The following is a 20,865-nucleotide window of genomic DNA, read 5'->3' on the forward strand; positions in this document are numbered from 1 at the left end:
ACATATTGTGGGTCTACAAGTCAAATTTACTCAATGGCTTGTTTCATATGGCTGAGAGCTAAAAATTGTTTTGGCATTTTTAAAGCATTTAAAGAAGGAGAAGGAGAGGGAGAAGAAAAATGAGTAGATGAAGGAGAGACAGAGACTACATATGGCCAGCAAAGCCTAAAATATTTACTGTCTAGTTATTTGCAGAAAGTTTTTCAATCTCTAACAACACACACACATTTTTGTTATGCCAAAAAAGGACTACAATAAGTCTTCACTTAACATCATCGATAGGTTCTTGAAAACTGGTAATAGGCATATATATTTATGGCCACATTTGATGTTTTGATACACGCATATGGGGGATAAATTGGGGATGGTTAATTGGTGCAAAACTATAGTAAGTGAAACCCATTTTATCACAGGTTGATACAAAAAAGAGTTAAGCTTCTCTGGCTTTTGGTAACAAAAACATCAACGCACTTGTAGATAAAGATCAAAACATTTCTAATATTAAATACTGAAATAAATTTGAGCTATTCATACATTTAAGATTAATAAAAACTAGTAAAATCATTATTTGCCTACTTATTTCACTTTAGGGTTGCAGTTGACCACAGCCTATCCCGTCAGCTCAGGACGCAATGTGGGAACCAGCCCTGGGCAGGACGCCATCGCATTGCAGGTGCAGTCACACATACCCACAGTTACGCAGACTGGGACCACATAGGCATGTCAGTGAACCTCACGTGCACAGCCTTGGGAAGTGAGAGGAAACTTGAGCATCCAGAGAACATCCATGCAGACATGAAGAGAATACATAAGCTCTGCACAGAGAGTGAACTCCAACTGGAATCAATTTGTTTTTTCTCATCAACGTTATAATGAAACGACATTGAATGAAACGTCATCATTCGAAGACCTGCTGTACTCAGTTCTAAACATTTCAGAATTAAGAGATCCACACATATTCTCTTCTATACAATGGAGTGGGTTTCTTAAAATTTCCTGGCAATATACTCTTAGCCTACATAGAAAACACTTTAGAATAGAACCACATTATAATACATTTTCATATTCTATTTACATCTTCATATTTCTCCCTCTCCTTATTAAGGTATAATCTTGTATATGTAATACTTCAGTTCCTTAACAAGGTGAACATATGATCTCATTATGTGTATTTTAATTTTTTAACTTTGTTGAGATTTGGGAATGTGGGGAGGATGGAAAGAAAGAAAGGAACTCAGCAGCTATAAAAGAAATCTGACCTTTAATTTTTTTTATTGAATTTGTTTCTTGTTTTATTTTTCCTCCTTTGCACAAATGAGAGCTTCTAGTTTTACAAAGGGTACTACCAATTTTAGGATAAAAATTTGTATTTGTGGGATAACACTGAAGTTAGAGACACAATGATTTAGAGATTGTATATCAATTTTGTCAAATAAATGTGATGAAAGTAGGTGATATGCACACTCACAAACCACACACACACACGCATATGTAGTGATAAAACCACTGACACAGATTCCCAGATGACACTTAATGTACTTTCAGTTTTAAGCCATTTGTTTGCAAATGATTTAGCATACAAAAATGATTAAACACGACAAAAAATGCATTGCACATAAAGTTCAGACTACAAATGAATTAAAGTAATACTAACAGAACTATAACTTATAATGAATTCAAATAGCTTTCAGAAGGGTCATCTGTGGAATGTAAAGAGCAATCTGAATTTATTTTTCTGGTAACTGGTCACAGCAATGTTTTCTAGTCTAGTGAGTGACTGTTCATACAGTACCACATGTGTTCAACAACACACAAAGTTGGATGACAAAATCTACCTTAGTGAGAAGGCAGCTATTTCCAGGGGCACCAATACTGAACGTTAGTTTTGAGTTTTTGGTTTGCTTTTGTTTACAAGGCAACGTAATGTTTAAGGAAAAAAAATCCTACCAGTCCATGTTGAGAAAACATTTCAATCCATGTAAAGACAAAAGTCAGCTGCCACCATGCCAAGCAAACTTCACAGTAGGTGACATGTTAAATCAGTAACCTCCAAAGGGACTTCTGAGAAGCTATGGGTAAAAGGCACACACAAAATGCCTCTGAGATAAGTTCACAAATGAAATGGAAAAGTATATCTGTGTATATCCCAGAAGAATGGTAATTATTAGGAAACAAGAAAACTAAGTTGAAAGAATCCCCAAAGTAAAAGTAGACCAAAGAAAAAGAAATAAAGAATGAGATGTGAGATTAGGCAGAAATGGTGAGCGACAAGTAGACATACTGAGAAAAAAAGTAGCTAAAGATAGTGTGCTATTATTTCAGCAAAATTAAGTATATCAATACTGAGAAATATGAGTTGAAATAGATTCAGTACCTCAAGCAGAAACATAAACAAATAACATCTGTTTTTTTCTTTTGATAACCAGTATTTTAAATACAAAAATCTAAAAATATTATCTTTGTTTAAAAGTTACACATTTATCGTTCCAATCCTCAGGGTGCACTATTTCAAACTAAACAGTAATCATTTCAATAACAAAAATGTGCTATAAATACTGTATGGAAATAAATGTCCTAGCAGATGTTAACCAGACATTAGTCTTCACTGGATTAGATTTGAAGGTGTTTACAGATAATTAAAACTTGTTTTTATAACATAACTTAGCAGCTAAGTAGTATAATGAAAAGGGGATATTCAAATTATAAGATATAAAATGTTAAAGATAGAAGAACGTGTTTATTTTTTCAGTATAAATATTGTTAAGCTCAGAGAAACAGTATGAAACCTCAGGACTCATGAAAGGCCACATTCTAGAGGTAGTGATTGACAGGTATGACAACACCCCTACAGCGTGGTGCCTGTTGTCATGGAGTAGCATGTCACTCACAGTGATTGACAGGTATGACAACTCCCCTACAGCGTGGTGCCTGTTGTCATGAAGTAGCATGTCACTCACAGTGATTGACAGGTATGACAACTCCCCTACAGCGTGGTGCCTGTTGTCATGGAGTAGCATGTCGCTCACAGTGATTGACAGGTATAACAATTCCCCTACAGCGTGGTGCCTGTTGTCATGGAGTAGCATGTCACTCACAGTGACTGACAGGTATGACAATTCCCCTACAGCGTGGTGCCCATTGCCATGGAGTAGCATGTCGCTCACATGGTACCACCAGAAGGCTCAAGTAGGAAGAGCCAACAGTCCATATGAGAAACCATGGAAGGCTAAAGATAGAAGCAAATATTTGGGCCACATTGAAGAACAAGTTCACCGGGTGAACTGGCATGTGGCTAGGGTACAACTTCCCACACATACCTAAATAATGAAGCAGTAAAAAAAAACAAATTTATCAGAGAAGTATTTTATTATTATTAGAGTCATGATGAGCATTATTAGAGTCATGATGAGCATTCTCCTCATTAGGAGAGTTTTATGGTTTTTTCTAGCCCTACTCTATACTTTTTAAACACAGTCTCCAATTTTGAAAATAAAAGTTTCTTATTTTTAATTCAAATCTCAATGAAAATAAAACAAAAACCAAAAATGTAGAAGTTCCTTATTTTGACCATCTATATATCATACACAACAAAAAGACTGATGAAATTCCACTAAACACAACAGCTAGATCCTTATTCCCCTTAATGCTTAAGCCCATTTCAATAAGGATTTTGTACCAAATCTGCCCTTCCCAAGACTACCTGGGCCTTCATTTTGTTATTTGCAGTGGACAATGTTAACTTCACATCCATGCTGGCTTCCTTACATCCAAGATGCACATACAGCCAGACTGATTTTTTCCCATCAGATGTGACTGGATCTTCCAACTTCAGAACGCCTTGATGACTTCCTCTTTATCTGAAGATCACTTTAAAAAGCCTGAAGTATTTGGCTCTTCCCTAAATCTTTGGGCAGACGTAATGTCATCCTCCCATTGGCTTTCTTTGTCCAAACTACATTAGCCTTATCTCAGATCCTCAAACAAGTTATATTTCCTGCCTAAGATCTTTGTATGAGTGAGTGAATGGTCTGATGAAGATAGTTCCTTTTTGCCCACAAAGGTTTTATTGATCATGCTGATAATGAATTTATTGTTATTTTAATCCTTACTGTTATACTCAGGCTTAAATTCTCTACCCTATACACTTCAGTTGACATAATTTTAACTTCCAATATGATGCTTCTCTTTGCTATCAACACTCTCTCCCCATAGGGTTTCATCTAGATCAGGAGTCAGCAAAATTTTTGACAAAGAGCCAGACAGTAAATATTGCAGGCTTTGTGTTGCCAAGAGGCAAATTTATGGAACTTTCCTTGCTGAAAAATTTCCCTATATTTTACATTTTAGACTTATAAATGTAACACATATTTATAACTCATGAGCCATACAAAAACAGGCAGCAGACCAGATCTGGCTCATGGGCTATGATAGTTTGCCAACCCCTCACCTAGATTCATGATCTCAGGCATGATCTATAGGCTATGATTATCTAACTCACATCTCTAGCCAAGTCAACTCGTCAGTGCTTACTTGATATCTCCACTTGGATTCTAACTAGCGTCTCAATTTAAGATTTAAAAAAATGTGAAATCAATCACACATATGCACCTACCCACACCTCTGTTACTTGCAAACTGCCTCATGTCATCAAGACTTTGCCATATCACTAAAAGTGACCATAATCCCCCATGTCCCTAAATCCAAATACCTTGGTATAATTCTTGCTCAGTAAATTCAATCATCTTCAAATCAATTTCCAATCTCAACTGATTTTCTCCAACTTTATTGCTACAATCATAATCCCAACCACCATCATCCTTCATTTGGACAGGTGCAATAGTCAGCTAAATGAACCCCCTTCCTTCACTACTGTACTCTTCCACAAAAGTACACCCTCCTAAGAGCTAAGTTCATCATATCACATATCCATCATACACTTTTCAATGTAGTTAATTTATACTCACACTTTGATATAAGATCTAAATCTGGTCCCTGAGAGCACTCATGTAATATCTCTCCATGCTCTTCCTTCATGGACATTCCAGCCAAACCGGCCTTGTTTTCTTTGCAAGAAACTACCAAGCTCTCTTTTAAATTACAGAATCTTTGTATCTGCCCTTCTTTCTGTTCAGAGAACCCCTGATCTTCAAAGTACCTCCCTATCTACTATAAATAGTAGAAGACTGTTCAGTCTTCACTCAACTCTCAAATGAAATATTATCTCCTCAGAGAGAAAAACTCTCTGAAACACCTAGAGCCAGATCAGTGCCTTCCTACCTGCCAGCTTCACTCAGCCACATTATCACCTGTGATCTTCTTCATAGTAGTGCACCTTGCAGCCCTTCACACCATTGCTTTGTGTAGGTATTTGCATATCTTCTTCCTGTTTCCCTCCGCACTACAGTATAGCCAATTGTGTCTTTACCTTCTTCACTGCTATATTCCCTAGTGCCTGGTAGGCTTTCTATAAATAGCCATTTATTGACTTATTGACTACATGTATATGCTAATCCTTTTTACTAATTTTTGTTATACTATATATTTCTCTTCTCTCTCTCTTTGCTTCCATCTCTTCTCATGTCCCTTGATGCTCTCTACTCAATATCAACATGTACATCACTTTGTGTCTTCGGTATTTCTCTTTTCATTATATTATGATAGGTTAATTTTCCTAAGAAAACACTATTTTGACAAAAGCAAAGCATTAAAGTAAAGCAGCAAGGGATCAATTTTTTTCCCGGTAGAAGGAAACACGGTCTTTCCAAGAAGACAATTCCGCCAGGAAACAAAACAAACCAAACTATTTCCGGTAAGTCCTAGTTCCAACACTTGAAGCCAATATGTTTTCCCACTTTCAAGTATCCTTGACCGTAGAGATAAAAGGTATCCACTTAGAGATACTGACACATTACCACTGCCTAAATTTGGATTCCAGAAACACAACTTAGTATGATATCGATTAATGTGACAGTCATTTGAAAGTAGCTTTATCAACATCATCCAACAGAACAAGTGACCTTTCTAATTCGCATCTTCAGTTAAATACCTAAATCTGATGAAGAATAAGTTATGCGTTATGCTGAATTGCATTGGCTCACTATTCTAGAAAGCTTTCAAATTAATTAAAAATGAGATATTCAGTAATGAGAAATATAAAAAGATAAAAACCTATTTCAATCTGTTTAAATTAGAATTTAACATTTCTTTAATACACTAGTTTGTAGTCAATTGCAAGAGTAATAAAGCAAAATTATTGAGTCTTTAATAGTGACCATTCAAAATTCATAATGAATTATTAAAAAGAAAACTAAGGTCCCTATCAACTTTCCATTCACTTCAAACCTCAGCCAAGGTCATTACAACAGCAAGTAAGACTCTACACAATTCCCACTTCTTCTCCTCTATTCTGTTACTTCTGGAATCTTCTATTACTCCAAATTGTGTGCTTTGCTCCAGACACAGCAGCTCTCACTATCTTGTTCTTCCAATTGCCATCTTCTCTGTGTGGCCTTTCTTGACTATCCAATTAAAAATTACCCTATCAAAATTATCTGATCCCCATCCAGGGATACTCTTCAACATCTAACTTATGACACTTTGCATATTTATGCAGCTCATTGTCTGTTATCTGTCTCCCTATGTTAGAATGCGAGCTTCATGATGGCAGAGTTTTGGCCAATCTCCTTCACTCAATAATTCCTGACCCAAAGTAAACACCTCATAAGTATTTTTTGAATATAGAAATGTATAGTCCGAATTATCAAGGAGTTTATAAATAAATAAAGACACAAACCAGCATTATAGTGCAATTTGATAAATATCAATAGTGTGGTATAGGAGGAGGTATGTAAACTATGGAAGCAACAGTTAAATGAGAAGCAATCCAGAAAGACACACAGTGTAGGTGATATCTGAGTTAAAGGACAGAAAGTAAGAGGATAACCAGATGGAGAAAAGAGAGGAAGGTGTTACAAACAAGCATCGGAAGTTACCATAAGAAAAACAAGTACAAAATAACCATGAGAAAAACAATTGCATCCCAACTATTATGACAAACATAATTAACTATGAAAACCCAAAACAGTTCATGCTTTGATAATGCTAAAGTTGATAAGTAGATTAAGGTGTGATATGACAATCTGTAAATCTTAGTGCTTCCTAACTTTTGAGAAAACACTTTCAGGCAAGATATGATGATTTACGGAGGAAAAGTTGCGATGGATGAGGCATGTCCCTTAAAGACAAACACTGTGAACGCTGTGTACAACGTTTATCATGGAAAGGTGCCAGGTTTTTTTTTTTTAAGTCTCTTGGAATCTCAGTTGGCAACTTTGAAATTCATGTGTAATTCATGAGTTTTTTAAAAGAAGTGCAATAAGTAACACAAGTGATTCTAGAGCTTGTCTTTAGGCTGAGGTCGATATTGGCATTATAAGTTGAAGTGTTAGAAAGGAACAATAAGAATTAAGAATAAGCAGTAATTTCTGCCAACATCTGTGGCACCCAGTCACACACAAGGCAATTTGGAATCTCCTGGTTTCCAAGGTTCAGGCTCTCGTACCTTAGTTTGTACATAAAGGAATTAAGTTATTCTTAAAGCAGTTTCAGCACTTCACACTAGGAGATGGTTATGAGACAGATCACAGGATGAAGTGAAACAGGATGTGTGCCTGCTTGTAGAAGGAACCTCCTTCCTTCTGCCATTCTATTCCTACTGTTTTGGCAGGAAAGCCCTAGAAAAAATTTCATATACAGATTAATTTCAAACAATTTACATTGTATTTTACTATTATTAGCTTGTAGAATATCTTAGCTTAGGCTGGGCATGGTGGCTCACACGTGAAATCCCAGCCCTTTGGGAGGCTGATCCCCTGAAGTCAAGAGTTTGAGACTAGCCTGGCCAACATGGTAAAACCTAGTCTCCACTAAGAATCCAAAAATTAGCCGGGTGTGGTGATGGATACCTGTAATCCTGACTACTTGAGAGGCTGAGGCAGGAGAATCATTGAGCCCGGGAGGTGGAGGCTGCAGTGAGCCAAGACTGTGCCACTGCACTCCAGCCTGGGCAACACAGCAAGACTCTGTCTCAAAAAAAAAAAAAAAGAATATCTTAGCTTATATATTTCTCACACCTGATCCTACCACTTTACTTCTTCTTTCCTGTTTATACTAATTATTTCTATTCCTCTTGACATATAGGCATAGATAAGACTAAACTGTGACACAGACAATGGTATCTAGTAAATTTACCTGTTCTTTACGGTCAATTCCACAACAAATTTCAAGTGCAACCAAAATCTCCAAATGAAATCTTAATTCTAAATTGAGGGTTTATACAGTCTTCAAATATGTTCAACTAGAACATCAAAGCTCAATACAAATAGTTATATCACTTGGGATGGTGTTTAAAATATTTTTTCCTAGATAAATTCAGCTTCAGAGGATGGGGAAACCTTCATTAGGAGATGTACCTTAAAGAACAAATTAAGTTAAACAAATGTGAAAGAAATAATACTTTATTATGATGAATAGTAAGATTTTTTTGTTACTATTGTGAATTAATGCCATCCAAATATTGAGTGATGTAATTCAATTTAGTAAAACAAAAAAGTCTAAATTATCCACTTCTTTCCTTATAAAAATGAAATATGCTATAACTTGCATTTTTTCTATGGCAATGACCCTGATGATCAGAAAGACAGGTTAAAACATAAAAACATGTAAAATCATCTAATCTAAACTATAAAAAAGAAATCACTTTCTGCAGAAAAAATATTTTTTTAAGGAAGCACTCAAAACCAAATCTCTACTCGCAGACACACAACACACACGTCTCTTGCTATCTCCCATGCAGACAGCACTCAAAACCAAATCTCTACTCGCAGACACACAACACACACGTCTCTTGCTGTCTCCCATGCAGACAGCACTCAAAACCAAATCTCTACTCGCAGACACACAACACACACGTCTCTTGCTGTCTCCCATGCAGACTGCATTAAAAGGCTTGCTGACTACTTTTAAGAAAACAACACTCACATGTCTGGAAATTCTCTGAAATGCGTGATCAATCGATACAGATAATTTTCTCAAGAAATCAAATTTTGAAGACAAGTAATTCAAAAGTGTTATTGTCTTTAACGTAAATCCACTGGTATTCTTAAACTGCTGTAATACTTCCTCTGTTTACATGAACCTCTCAAGCTGTGGGAATGCATGTAATCTCTAAGAATAGCTGGCTTCTTTTGTAGGAAAAAGCTGTTAGAAATGACTTAGGATTTCAAATGTTTGGGAGTGTATATTCATGTGGGTTATATGTGTTGAATATCTGCATTTATAATTTTAAGACATTTAAATCAAAAACTAAAATGACCTATGTAACATAATTCTGCCACACGATAAATTAAATTCAGTTAAATTTTTCCATACAAATGATTATCTACCACAATATAAAAATATTTGCATATCATAAAGAATGTAAAAAACACTGACTTCTATTATACAGCAGAGTTCAATTTCACTCCCACTTAGCTTGATGATATTTTCAGGTCATGCCTCTTGGAATACTCAATATTCATTGCCAAATGTCTGAGCTCACCTCTCTTGATGCAATATTCAATTATCAAATGAAAATAGTTTACCAAGCAACCTCACAAAACACAAACTCTAGGTAGCATTAAGGTTTTTCAAAGTGATTATTCCTTACTGGTAGTGATCCTAAGATATTAAAACTCATAGATCACATGATCTGAGATTTTCTAATTGAAAAGCTGTAGCCGTAAACCTTTAATTCAAAGTTGCATACTACCTTCAGCTGTCAGAAGAATTACACAATCACTTAAATTTCTGGAATGAAAGAGAAAATGAAGGGAACAATAAAAGTCACTTTGAAATGCACTGGGAAATGATTGTAAGGGACCGAATGGAGGCAAAGACAGAGAGAGAAGTCTGTTTATCTAACCTTCCTTTCTTGAATGGGTTTTCTCTGATATCTCTAGAGAAAAACTGGATGTGTAACAATGAAATACAAAATACAAGATATTATCTTAGTATCATTACTTGTAATGACTCCAAGATGGCATATTGAGAACTCGCTAAATAGGACAACAAAGTGATCTGCTTTTCCAAAATTTTGCCCCTTAAGTATTTCACGGTGAAGATCAATAAAACTGAAAATTGGAATTGCCAGATATTATCAGGTTTTATTTTTTGAATGCTTAAAGCATTCCCAATAAGACTTTGGGCCACTTGCTGACCCAAAATCTGGTCATGAAGATGGAAGTTAAATTAAATTGTCCTCAAGATTTAAGTTTGCTACATTTGTAAGTGTCGCTTGCTTCTTCAAAATTTCAAACTTTCTCATATCTAGCAGCAGATTGAAATTAGGAATTTAAGCATGTAAATTCATCGTGGAAACCACATTGATTAAAATTTTCTGTGTATTCATGATAATGTTTAAAATTTTTGCCACACTTAAACCCTAAGTTAGTTACAAAAACTCTAAAATTATGCGTGTTTAAAAACTTGGGCTAACTTGCTTTTGAAAACATACTGACATATTCATTCCATTCTTCTTGTAAGTATTTTTGTGTCCTTCCAAAACAGCACACCATTGTATACATCCCCAAAATAGCACTTCTTTGTTAAAGCCATTAAGACAGAAATATTTTGGGGCCAGACGCAATGGCTCATGCCTGTAATCTCAGTATTTTGGGAGGCCTAGGTTAGAGGATTGCTTGAAGATAGGAGTCCGTGACCAGCCTGGGCAACATAGCAAGACCCAGTTTTTAAAAATGAAATGAAAATAAAATATAAAGTAAACTAGCTGGTCATGGTAGTGCACACCTGTGGTCATAGCCACCCGGAGGCTGAGAGGAGAGGACCGTATGAACCTGGGAGTTTGGGGTCGCGATGAGCTATGACTGCACCACTGCACTTCAGCCAGAATTACGGATTGCTGAGTGAGAAATTAGTTCTAGGTTCTGAATATAATAACTGCTGCTGGCAATCCCAAGAATCCTGAAATGCACTGGGTTTTCTGGTGCCTCCGTATAGTCCCTCTCTCTCAGGAAACACTCCCATGGTTTTTCCCGCTGTGCTATTAATTACACCCATGCTTATTATATGTCAGTTCAGTTTCATCTAGTCTCCCAAAGTCAGTGCTGAACTTAGTTGTTTGAAAAGGTGTATATTGTAATAGTTACCAAAAAGACAAAATACAGCTAGATATTTGTGTTATTTATTTCCACTGTAGGTATATTTCCTTTTAAAATTCATATATATCTTTCTTTAAGGATTGGCTTCATTTTCAGATATTAAGCACTTTCTCATGCACAAACCACCGAAGCAGCATAGACACAGACAGAGTCCACATCAGGGAATGTTACATTCAGGATAAGTACCTATTATTCTGTAACTCAGAAGTAGGAAAATGGATGTCCTCAAGCAGATGCTTTTCTTGACAGATACAAAACATTGACAAGGATCATTAACTTACTTCCAACCCACCATTCATCCCTTTTCTCTTATTTTGACCCTAAGGGCCCCAGAGGGATAATAGCCCTACATTCTTATTTAGAATTCGGACTTCAGACGGCATTTCTTATATCATTGTTTATAAGCAGTGGTTGCACACAGTTGAGATAATACTATGATATTAATCTACAGTCCTTGTTAAATCGATTTTTGTCTTCCATTTTTTTAACTTAGCTACAATTTCTCACGTGGTTTCTCTAAGAAGGAACATTAGGATTTCCCAGTGACTTAAACATTTAGAACACAGTCTATTCATAAATATGAAGAGCTTGTGTAGAAAATATAATTTACTTATACCATTATGCTTAAGAAATTATGTGAAATCATGTGAAAATAATCTTATAACATTTGCATGCATGTTTGCTGCAAGAGTCACACTTCATTGATACTTAACCATAATCTTGGACATTGTGAGTCCCAATAACCAATATTTAATGCAAGATTTTAAACTTCATAGAGAGAAAACCTTATTTATAAATTTTAATGTATTCTTTTCTTGACAATAATAAGGAGCTATGAGATTTGCATTTAAAAATACTTAGTAATAAAAACTTTAATTTTTTAAAACTTTTATTTTTAAAATCTGCTTAATTGCATAAAAGTTAAAAGGTAATATTTAATATTTAATGAGGCTTATTGATCTAAATGACGATATGCAGCTTGGGTTATACTTGCAATTATAAGATTTGCTCATTACACCTAAGCAATCTCCTTCACTCATTCTAGCTACCACAAGGGAAGCAAAGTTCCCTGAATCATAGTATCAAAGCATTCCATTATGTTTTCTATTAAGTTGTTTTGTTCTTTGAATCATAGTCTATTTTAATTTATCCTTTAGAAAGAAAACAAATTACTTAACTTGCATTTACCACTAGAAGCTTCACTACAGCTAGGCTTGGAATTGATTTCAGGCCATTTTTTTTAATAAATGATGGTCCCCAATGAAGGATAGAATATTTGATCAATCAATATTGAGGAAATAAAAGTGTTCGGGTAAATAAGAGAGAAGAAACCTATTTTTCTCAAATATTTAAAATATCTAATAACCTATTCCTCATCTAAAACAAGCCAATTACTGGAAATGATGGTCAGAGGAAGGTTTCAGCAGCCCTGTGTAACACGACGTGTCATGTAGGATCACTATTACAGAGAACAGTTGTCATGCTGCATTTTAGTAACTCTACATATTGCCAGAGAAATAAACAACTCTTCTAACCACAGAAATCCAACGTAGCTACTGTCTACATATTCTTGGTTTAGACGTTTGGTGAAGAAACTACTATGTGTATTAAATATATTTTACATTAGTTTTATCACAAAAAAGAAAAATGAGAATTCTATTGGATGCTAATATAAATTCTGAATGGCATGAAAGAAAAATTAGAATCAAAGCTGATCTTAATTAACAAAATGTATTTTCTGCTTACATGTATATACAACTATTCATATACAAAGGCACACACGTATTTGTGGTTTTGAAAAGTAACTAATTTCAAAAATTTATTGAACAATATTACATATGGCAAGAAAACTGCTCTTTTTGAAGGATCTTTTAAAAAGTGTTAAACTTTCTTAGATACTTTGAACTAGCAAAGCTCAACTTCATCACAATTATATGATACCACTGCACACACTCAATTTTATCTGGAGTAATATACCTATCCCTTGAAATAAACTCTGAACTTCCTGCTCAGAGATTTCATTTCAAGCCTTGAAAATGCAGAAAAAAATGCCAAATATACTTGCCCCAAAAGGAAAAGAAAATTTCAAGGGTGTCAGGGACATTTTATCACATAAAATATGGAATTGAAATTTGTATCTGAGCAGGCAACACACCTCCAAAGACAATACAATAGTTACCACAAAATACATGAACAAATACTAGATTTGGCACAAACCACTCCATGCAGCTATTGATCAAATCACTATTGAAAGCCTTATTTCAAAATCTATGGCCCTTTTCCGCTCTCCAAGAGACATTTCAGGATGCCACAACCTTGCAGTTCCACTCTATCATTAACTTCCCCTAAATACACTTGGCAGAAGAATGAGAAACATCACATTTTTCATTTAATTTCTAAAGAACGTCACATCCTTTAAGAAAAGGTTCTTGAAATTTTACAATGTAAAACATAAAAACCCTAAAGAAAAGGAACAAACATCAAAAACTTGTCTTCCAAATCACAAAATCTTTATATGCTACGTGTTCTTGTAAAATACCACACACACAAACTCATACTTATACCCACCCACCCAAAACACACACACACATATATATAGCCTCATAATATATCACACACATATATATAGCATCAATTACAACCGAGAAAAGCCAGTTTCAGAACGGTGGCTTCAAATTGGATGCATTTACTCACACCTAATTCTAGTTCAGTTTAACTGGTGCAGAGGCATTACAATACCTTGTAACAAACACCTGCGGGAAGATTACAGCAAATTGCTTAAACGTCAAACCAAGGATTCACATAATTTCATCATACAGTGAAATTCGCATCCAGCTCTCAAAGAATTAGAACATCCTTGCACTTACCTTGGCCTTGTCCATTCCCCTGATGACCCCAAAAGACCACAGTCGCCATCAACAGCCCCGGAGCCCATGTCCACATCCTTCTCGTGACACTTTCATGTCTTCTGGCCATTGCATCTTCAACTCTGCGTATTGAGCGGGTGGATGTGAAAGTACAATAAATTACATTCTTAGAGAAATACATTACAGCTCAAATCCCGTATCTAATATGCATTGTGCATTTCCGAATTATCTTGCTAACAAGGAGGTACATTTGCTTCCCTTTGGATTGTCATATTGATGATTAATATGAAAGCTCATTCATCTTTAACCTTTATTCTAAGCATTCATCTGAATTACATTTTTAATATCATTTTCCAAAACAGGCCATGTAACCCATGAAAGTTAAAAAGTGCTCCCAATATACACATTGGAGTTCAGCCAAGCAAAAAAATTGTGTATGGACACTACTTAAGTATAACTTAATACTTAGGCAAATTAATGAATGTAATATACCATGTAGTCTCTACATATATACAAAAGGACTTTTCAACACATTTATGTAAGTTTAGCATAAATACCCTTGAAAATAATCTCAAGTGTTAAGTGGTATTCTAATTATGTCAGTAATTTTAACTGAATAAAGAGATTCATCATGTGCAAAAACTAATCTTGTTTACTTAAAATTGAGAGTAAAATTAATTATAGAAGTTACAAAACACTTGTAATTTTGATTTCAGATACATAACCCACAGGAACTTTCATATATGCAAATATTATACATATATATGACAATGTATATTTGAATGTTCATTTTGAAACTGCTTTTCATATTGATACATGAAAATACTTAAATGTCCACCAAAGCATTTATTTATTCATACATCTGAATGATACACAATAGCTCAAAAGAATAAACTTGAGTTGCATGTACTAATATGGATAAGTGTCAAAAATAAATAGTGAAGCAAAACTAGCAAATTAAATAACGATAAGTCTAAAACTATACTTTCCATATGTAAACATGTACAATAGTTAAAACTATACATTTTATGTTGCATAAATAGATAACACAGTATAATAATGCATAAGAATGATAAACACCTTCAAGACCAAAGTTAGGAAATTACAAGACTATAATTTAAATGGTTAGCAGGTGGAATTTTAAATCAGAGGTTACTCCTAAATCCCAATTTTTCCACAGTTGACAACATATGGAGTTAAGAAAAGTAAACTTAATGATTTCCAGAATGAACCCTTTATTCAAAATGCGACATAATTACAATTCTAATAAATTTGCAAGGGAATCCAGCCAGCCACAAGTTTTCTTTCTCCCTTTCTCCTACATCAGAAAAGGGGAGGATTTAATTACCGACTTTGCATTACTTAATTTCAGACTCATAGTATCAGAGCTAAAGAGAAATTTAAGAAACACCTAACTCAACCTCCCCATTTTAAATGACCAAATGAGTTGAGAAGGTTACAATGACATTTCTGAGTTAATATGTAAAAACAGAATTTTGATGACAATGACAGGTTAAGTACTAATAAACACTCCATGAAAAGTTACTGTAATACAAGTTATTTTACTATGCTAAATGCCTTACATTCTTTACCCAATATAGTTTTCACAGAAATCCTATGAACAAAGCACTTTCAAAATTTACCACTTCACAGCTAAGAAAAACAAGGCTTAGAGAAATGCTACAGGATCCCCTAGTTGTGAGGTTAGTAGGTACTGTTGTGGAGACTGAGGCAAAACAGGACGATTTCAAAGCCTATGCTCTGAACAAGTAAACACTAAGCAGGAATTTAGTTCTAGATCTCCCAATTGTAGTCCAATAATCAGCCAAAAAATGATGCTGAGAAGAGGGGAAAAAAAGATGTCTTGTGTACGGAGCCTCATGTATTTGATCCCAAATAAACATCTTCAAATTGAAATCATTAGAGCATAAGGCAATAGAATTACTAGCTTGTTTCTAAAATCATCAACCTTTCACAAGTTGAACACAGAAGTGTATTTTATCATACCTATATATATGTATAACATGTGTTTACATAAGTATTCCTGTGGTTTATGTATCTGGATTTAGAATTTTGAGTGTTTTGTGATTATTTATTTATTTATGTATATTTAAAGTCTCCCTCTGTCGCTCTGGCTGGAGTGCAGTGGCGTGATCACAGCTCACTGCAGACTCCAACTCTTAGGCCCAAGCGATACTTTTGCCTCGGCCTCTCAAGTAGCTTGGACTACAGGCACACACCACCACACCGGGCTAATTTTTTATAGAGATGGGATCCCACTGTGTTGCCTGGCTGGTCTCAAACTCCTAAGGTCAAGGGATCCTCCCACCTAGACTTCCAAAAACAATGAGATTATAGGTGTGAGCCACCTTGTGTTTCTGATTTCTTCAATTAATTTTACTCATAAATTTAATTACACATTAATTTTGTGTACATAATGAATCTCTTTTGAGGTTTAAATGACTGATATAATTAGAGTACCACTTAACTCAAAACTTGGAATGTTTTGTGAATGAATTGGGGTATCCAGGGCAAATCTCAACTGCCACACCAACACACATTTGAATTATTAATAATTTTACATCGAAGAAAAAATGACGAATGTTACAAAAGAACAACAGTGGTGCCGGATTAACTGATTAGTGGACAGTGTGTAAGATGGGAAGTTGTTGCCAAAAACCAACGTTAGTGATACATGTGGATGTGCACGTAGTGTGTGTGTACACACATTCTTTTTATTTTGCTTTGTTTTGAGACAGAGTCTTTCTCTGTCACCCAGTCTAGAGTGCAGTGGTGCAATCTCTGCTCACTGCAACTTCCGCTTCCTGGGTTCAAGCAATTCTCCTGCCTCAGCCTCCCAAGTAACTGAGATTACAGGCACGCACCACTATGCCTGGCTAATTTTTGTATTTTTAGTAGACAGTGTTTCACCATGGTGGCCATGCTGGTCTTGAACTCCTGACCTCAGGTGATCCACCCGCCTCAGCCTCCCAAAGTGCTAACATTGTAGGCATGAGCCACCATGCTCGGCCTATACACATTCTTTTAACTACTACTTGCAGAGCTTTGTTCCCTTATAATTATAGTGGAAATATTTTTACTTAGTATCAAAATATCCAGATCCACCCATCAAATTATAAATAATCCTTCAGTAAATTACTTTTGTAAATTTATTTTTATGTAATATTTCCTTAACTTCTTCTTATCTACATTCAGTAGTCATTTTAAAGGCATAATTTTTACTATTTTATCTAGAACTGAGGCAGTATTTGAAAAAAATCTCAAAACACTCTTCAGGAAGTATTGGCATATAAAACACCAGTTCCAACATATATTTTAGCAGCATTTTAAAGGACAGATGGCTTTCAAAATATTATTATAATTTAAAAAAATGTAACTTTCCTCTCTGAGTTGACGTTTATGGAAAACTAATATTTCATAAATGCCAAGTTACTATAGATGTATTATCTAAATGCTGTCCCTGCCATTCTATAAATATAAAAACCATAACCTCCTAACTAACTTTGGTATTAGTCAACAATTGTGCTGATGAAAAGTAAAATCAATTCATTTAAAACAATTTTTCCATGAAAGAAAAAACAAGTAACTTATAAGAAGCACGGTAGATGAACCAATAAATAAAGTAACATTAACCACAAAGACATGCCATGGACTTCTCTAATCTTGTTTTGGAACACCCTTTTCATGCATATGAGAATAAAAATTAAATACTAAATACCTACTTTATGTATGTACTTTCACTTGTATCTATTGCTCTTTAAAGATTAAAATAACTCCTAAAGCCTGGATAGTTGAGCCCATTGTGCTCTTCTGCCCATAAAATAGATTGGCTATGCAGCGAACAGCGAGGTAAAACTTAGGCTTTCAGATTGGCTATGACTATGGAAACAGACTTCCATTCAATAGTGTTCATCTTGCTCTTTCAAATGTTTAAGGTCACGAGGCAAAAGAGAACAGACTTTAAGAATGTTCACGTATTACTTCTTGTCTTACCCAACAGCTACATTAGTTTGATTAGGCAAGCGTTTTGGAGTAAACAGTGCTGTGAAATGTGTTGTGGAGTCCAGAGGCTCCACAGCCTATCTCCAGATAGTTGTTCTGTCCGACAGAGCCTAGAGAAATACCACCACAGTTTGAGAGATGCATTACATCTACAGGTACCAACTAGGAAGCACAGTCCTGAATTCAGTGGCTTTAGAACACATTATAAGAGCAAATCGAAGCTTCCAGGTATTAGAACCACTTCAATTACAGAGCATCTCTGGGTTCGATCTGTGGCCAGCATCAGAAATCTGTCTGCCCTCCCGGAATGGTTCCACTCCTCATGTGGATCTTCTAGTTTTATTCTTCCCCAGCCAGCCAACTTGACCAACAAGCCTAGGTATATTATGTATGTATAAAGTTGGTTCTTAAATAAAGTCCATTTCTATATCTAGGTAAGTAATGCCTTCAGACTTGCTATTTCATCGTTATCTAGAAAGAGTGACTCTAGTTAGCTTCTAGTGTCAGTTTTTCTAGCAGCTTCTTTAAAAAAAAATTCCTCTCTGGAACAAAGCTTCTTGCAAGTGTTGCTGTTGGCAATAGTCCTCTTTACTGAAATGCTTGTCCAGCGAAACGTGGGCTGTGCCAGTGAGCCTGCAGGTTGATGGTCCTTTTGTTCAACTTCTCCATTCTAAAGCAACCTCTCTGATCACCCTTTTAAAACTAAAGACCAAAGAATCAAATGAGATCAGGAAGTGACCACAGCTCACAGGTCATCAATTCCTGTTCTTAGCATATTACAGCACACAATCTAAGCCAGAAAAACACAGCAGAGCCCATTACAGCTCTCGAGTTCCAGTTATTAACATTGATTTTTTTCAATGGAAAATTTTCATTAGAAGCCATCACATGACTTACATTCAGTAATAACTTAGATTAAGATATATACTGGAGTCTTTGGCCTTAGACTAGGTGCCACTGAGTCACTATTAAAAGGAGTCTTTTTGACCTTAGTAAATTCTCACAGGTAGGGCTTATCTCAGTCTGAACTGTACCTGGGCTTTAATAGTGATGTCCAAAGTCCTGTGTAATTCAAATTAATATTGTAATGTATATAAATTGTATATATAGATATAATACATGTATGTATTTACAATTTATTTTTTTTTAATAAGATAAAACTTAGAGGCTAAAATATGACTCTAGGCCATCATGCTTTAGAATGAAGAGCACAGACATGGGTTGGAAATATAAATTTTGACCCCATTTAATTTCTGTGACAAATTAATGTCTTCAAGGTTCAAATGAAAACAGCTCTAAGATTCCTGAAAACCCTAAAGTTGTAAAATTCCACAATGCTGTTAGTTCAGAGAAATCATTTGCCAATTTGCCCCACAAGAATCAGACATCTTTAAATGGTAACATAACATGCACATCTTTCCCAAAGTGTAGTGCATAAACGTTCTGCTTCTGAAAACACAGGATGCCTCTAAAACGTACTGTCACGGGTATTAGTAAGGAAATATTGTATCAAAACTTCTGCAGATGTGGCCCTGAAATACACATTGCAGTAAATCCTCCAGGCCTCTCAAGTTAGGAATAACTGGTTTATAAAATTGTACTTACTTAAAAATTATAGATAAACAGATTTCAGAGTAACCCAGTTTTTCTGATCTGAATGAAACAAGGCTCTATATTCAGACTGACTTTTCAGTGAAAAACAACTTAATGACAAATCATCTATGTCTAAGTGTTACAGGAAGTCAGGGACCCTGAACAGGGGACCGGCTGAAGCCGTGACAGAAGAACATAAATTGTGAAGATTTCATGGACATTTATTAGTCCCCAAATTAATTCTTTTATAATTTCTTATGCCTGTCTTTACTGCAATCTCTGAACATAAATTCTGAAGATTTCATGGACACTTATCACTTCCCCAGTCAATACCCTTGTGACTTCCTATGCCTGTCTTTAATCTCTTAATCCCGTCATCTTCTTTGTAAACTGAGGAGAATATATGTCGCGTCAGGACCCTGTGATGATTGCATTAACTGCACAAATTGTTTGTAGAGCATGGTCACTCTATTCAGGGCGGTGGAAAAATACTGTCCTTGGTTTCCTGAAAAAGGAACTGTATATGTAAATGTATGGGATCTTGTTGCAACATTCCGGGAACTGGTCTCAACGGGGAATTACGTTCCTGTCACTGTTTGGGATGCTTGGGCCTTGGTGCATGCCGTCCTAATACCTCCTCAACTTTTCTCTCCCGCAAGGCCTTCGTTATCTGATCAGCCTCTCCATTCAGCTGCTCCTCCCCCACCTAATGATACTGAAAATTCAATGTCTAACTCTGGTAAATTTGACTTAACGTTACCCCCTACTTATCTTACTTTTTTTCACGAAGAGAAGAGCCAGAACTTGAAACTCCTGCTGCTGCGACTCACACAGTCCAGGACCATAGATATGTTAATTTTTCCCTCTTCAAAGCTTTGCAGCATTTGCCTCTGGGTGTCACCTAATGGCTCCGGGACCAAACTAAAATTTACCTGTAATGCTGCAGGCCCTCCTCCTTCCACTTCAGCCCCTCATCCTCCTGTCATTTCGGTTCCTCAACTGGTCACACTGCCGTCCACTCAGCCTGCTTCTCTGTATCCTTCTCCACACACGAACGCCAGTAATCACCAGTATACTTGTGCTTCTTCTACTCCTTCAATTCTCCTTTCTCACACCCTCAACCAGTCTGCGTCGGTATGCGCCACTCAATCTTACTTTTTAAAAAG

General features: G+C 35.7%; 1 protein-coding gene across 1 annotated transcript in view; it reads right to left on the reverse strand.

Moving 5' to 3' along the window:
• Window positions 1-20,865, reverse strand: part of LOC139361668 (uncharacterized) — a 196,339-nt gene that overhangs the window by 135,903 nt on the left and 39,571 nt on the right. The window contains exon 4 of the mRNA XM_071090460.1: window positions 14,084-14,205. Coding sequence (XP_070946561.1) covers window positions 14,084-14,205 — 122 coding nt within the window. The remainder of the gene's footprint in view (window positions 1-14,083; window positions 14,206-20,865) is intronic.

The sequence above is a fragment of the Macaca nemestrina genome, chromosome 2, assembly GCF_043159975.1.
Source record: "Macaca nemestrina isolate mMacNem1 chromosome 2, mMacNem.hap1, whole genome shotgun sequence".
In the NCBI taxonomy this organism is placed as follows: Eukaryota; Metazoa; Chordata; class Mammalia; order Primates; family Cercopithecidae; genus Macaca; species Macaca nemestrina.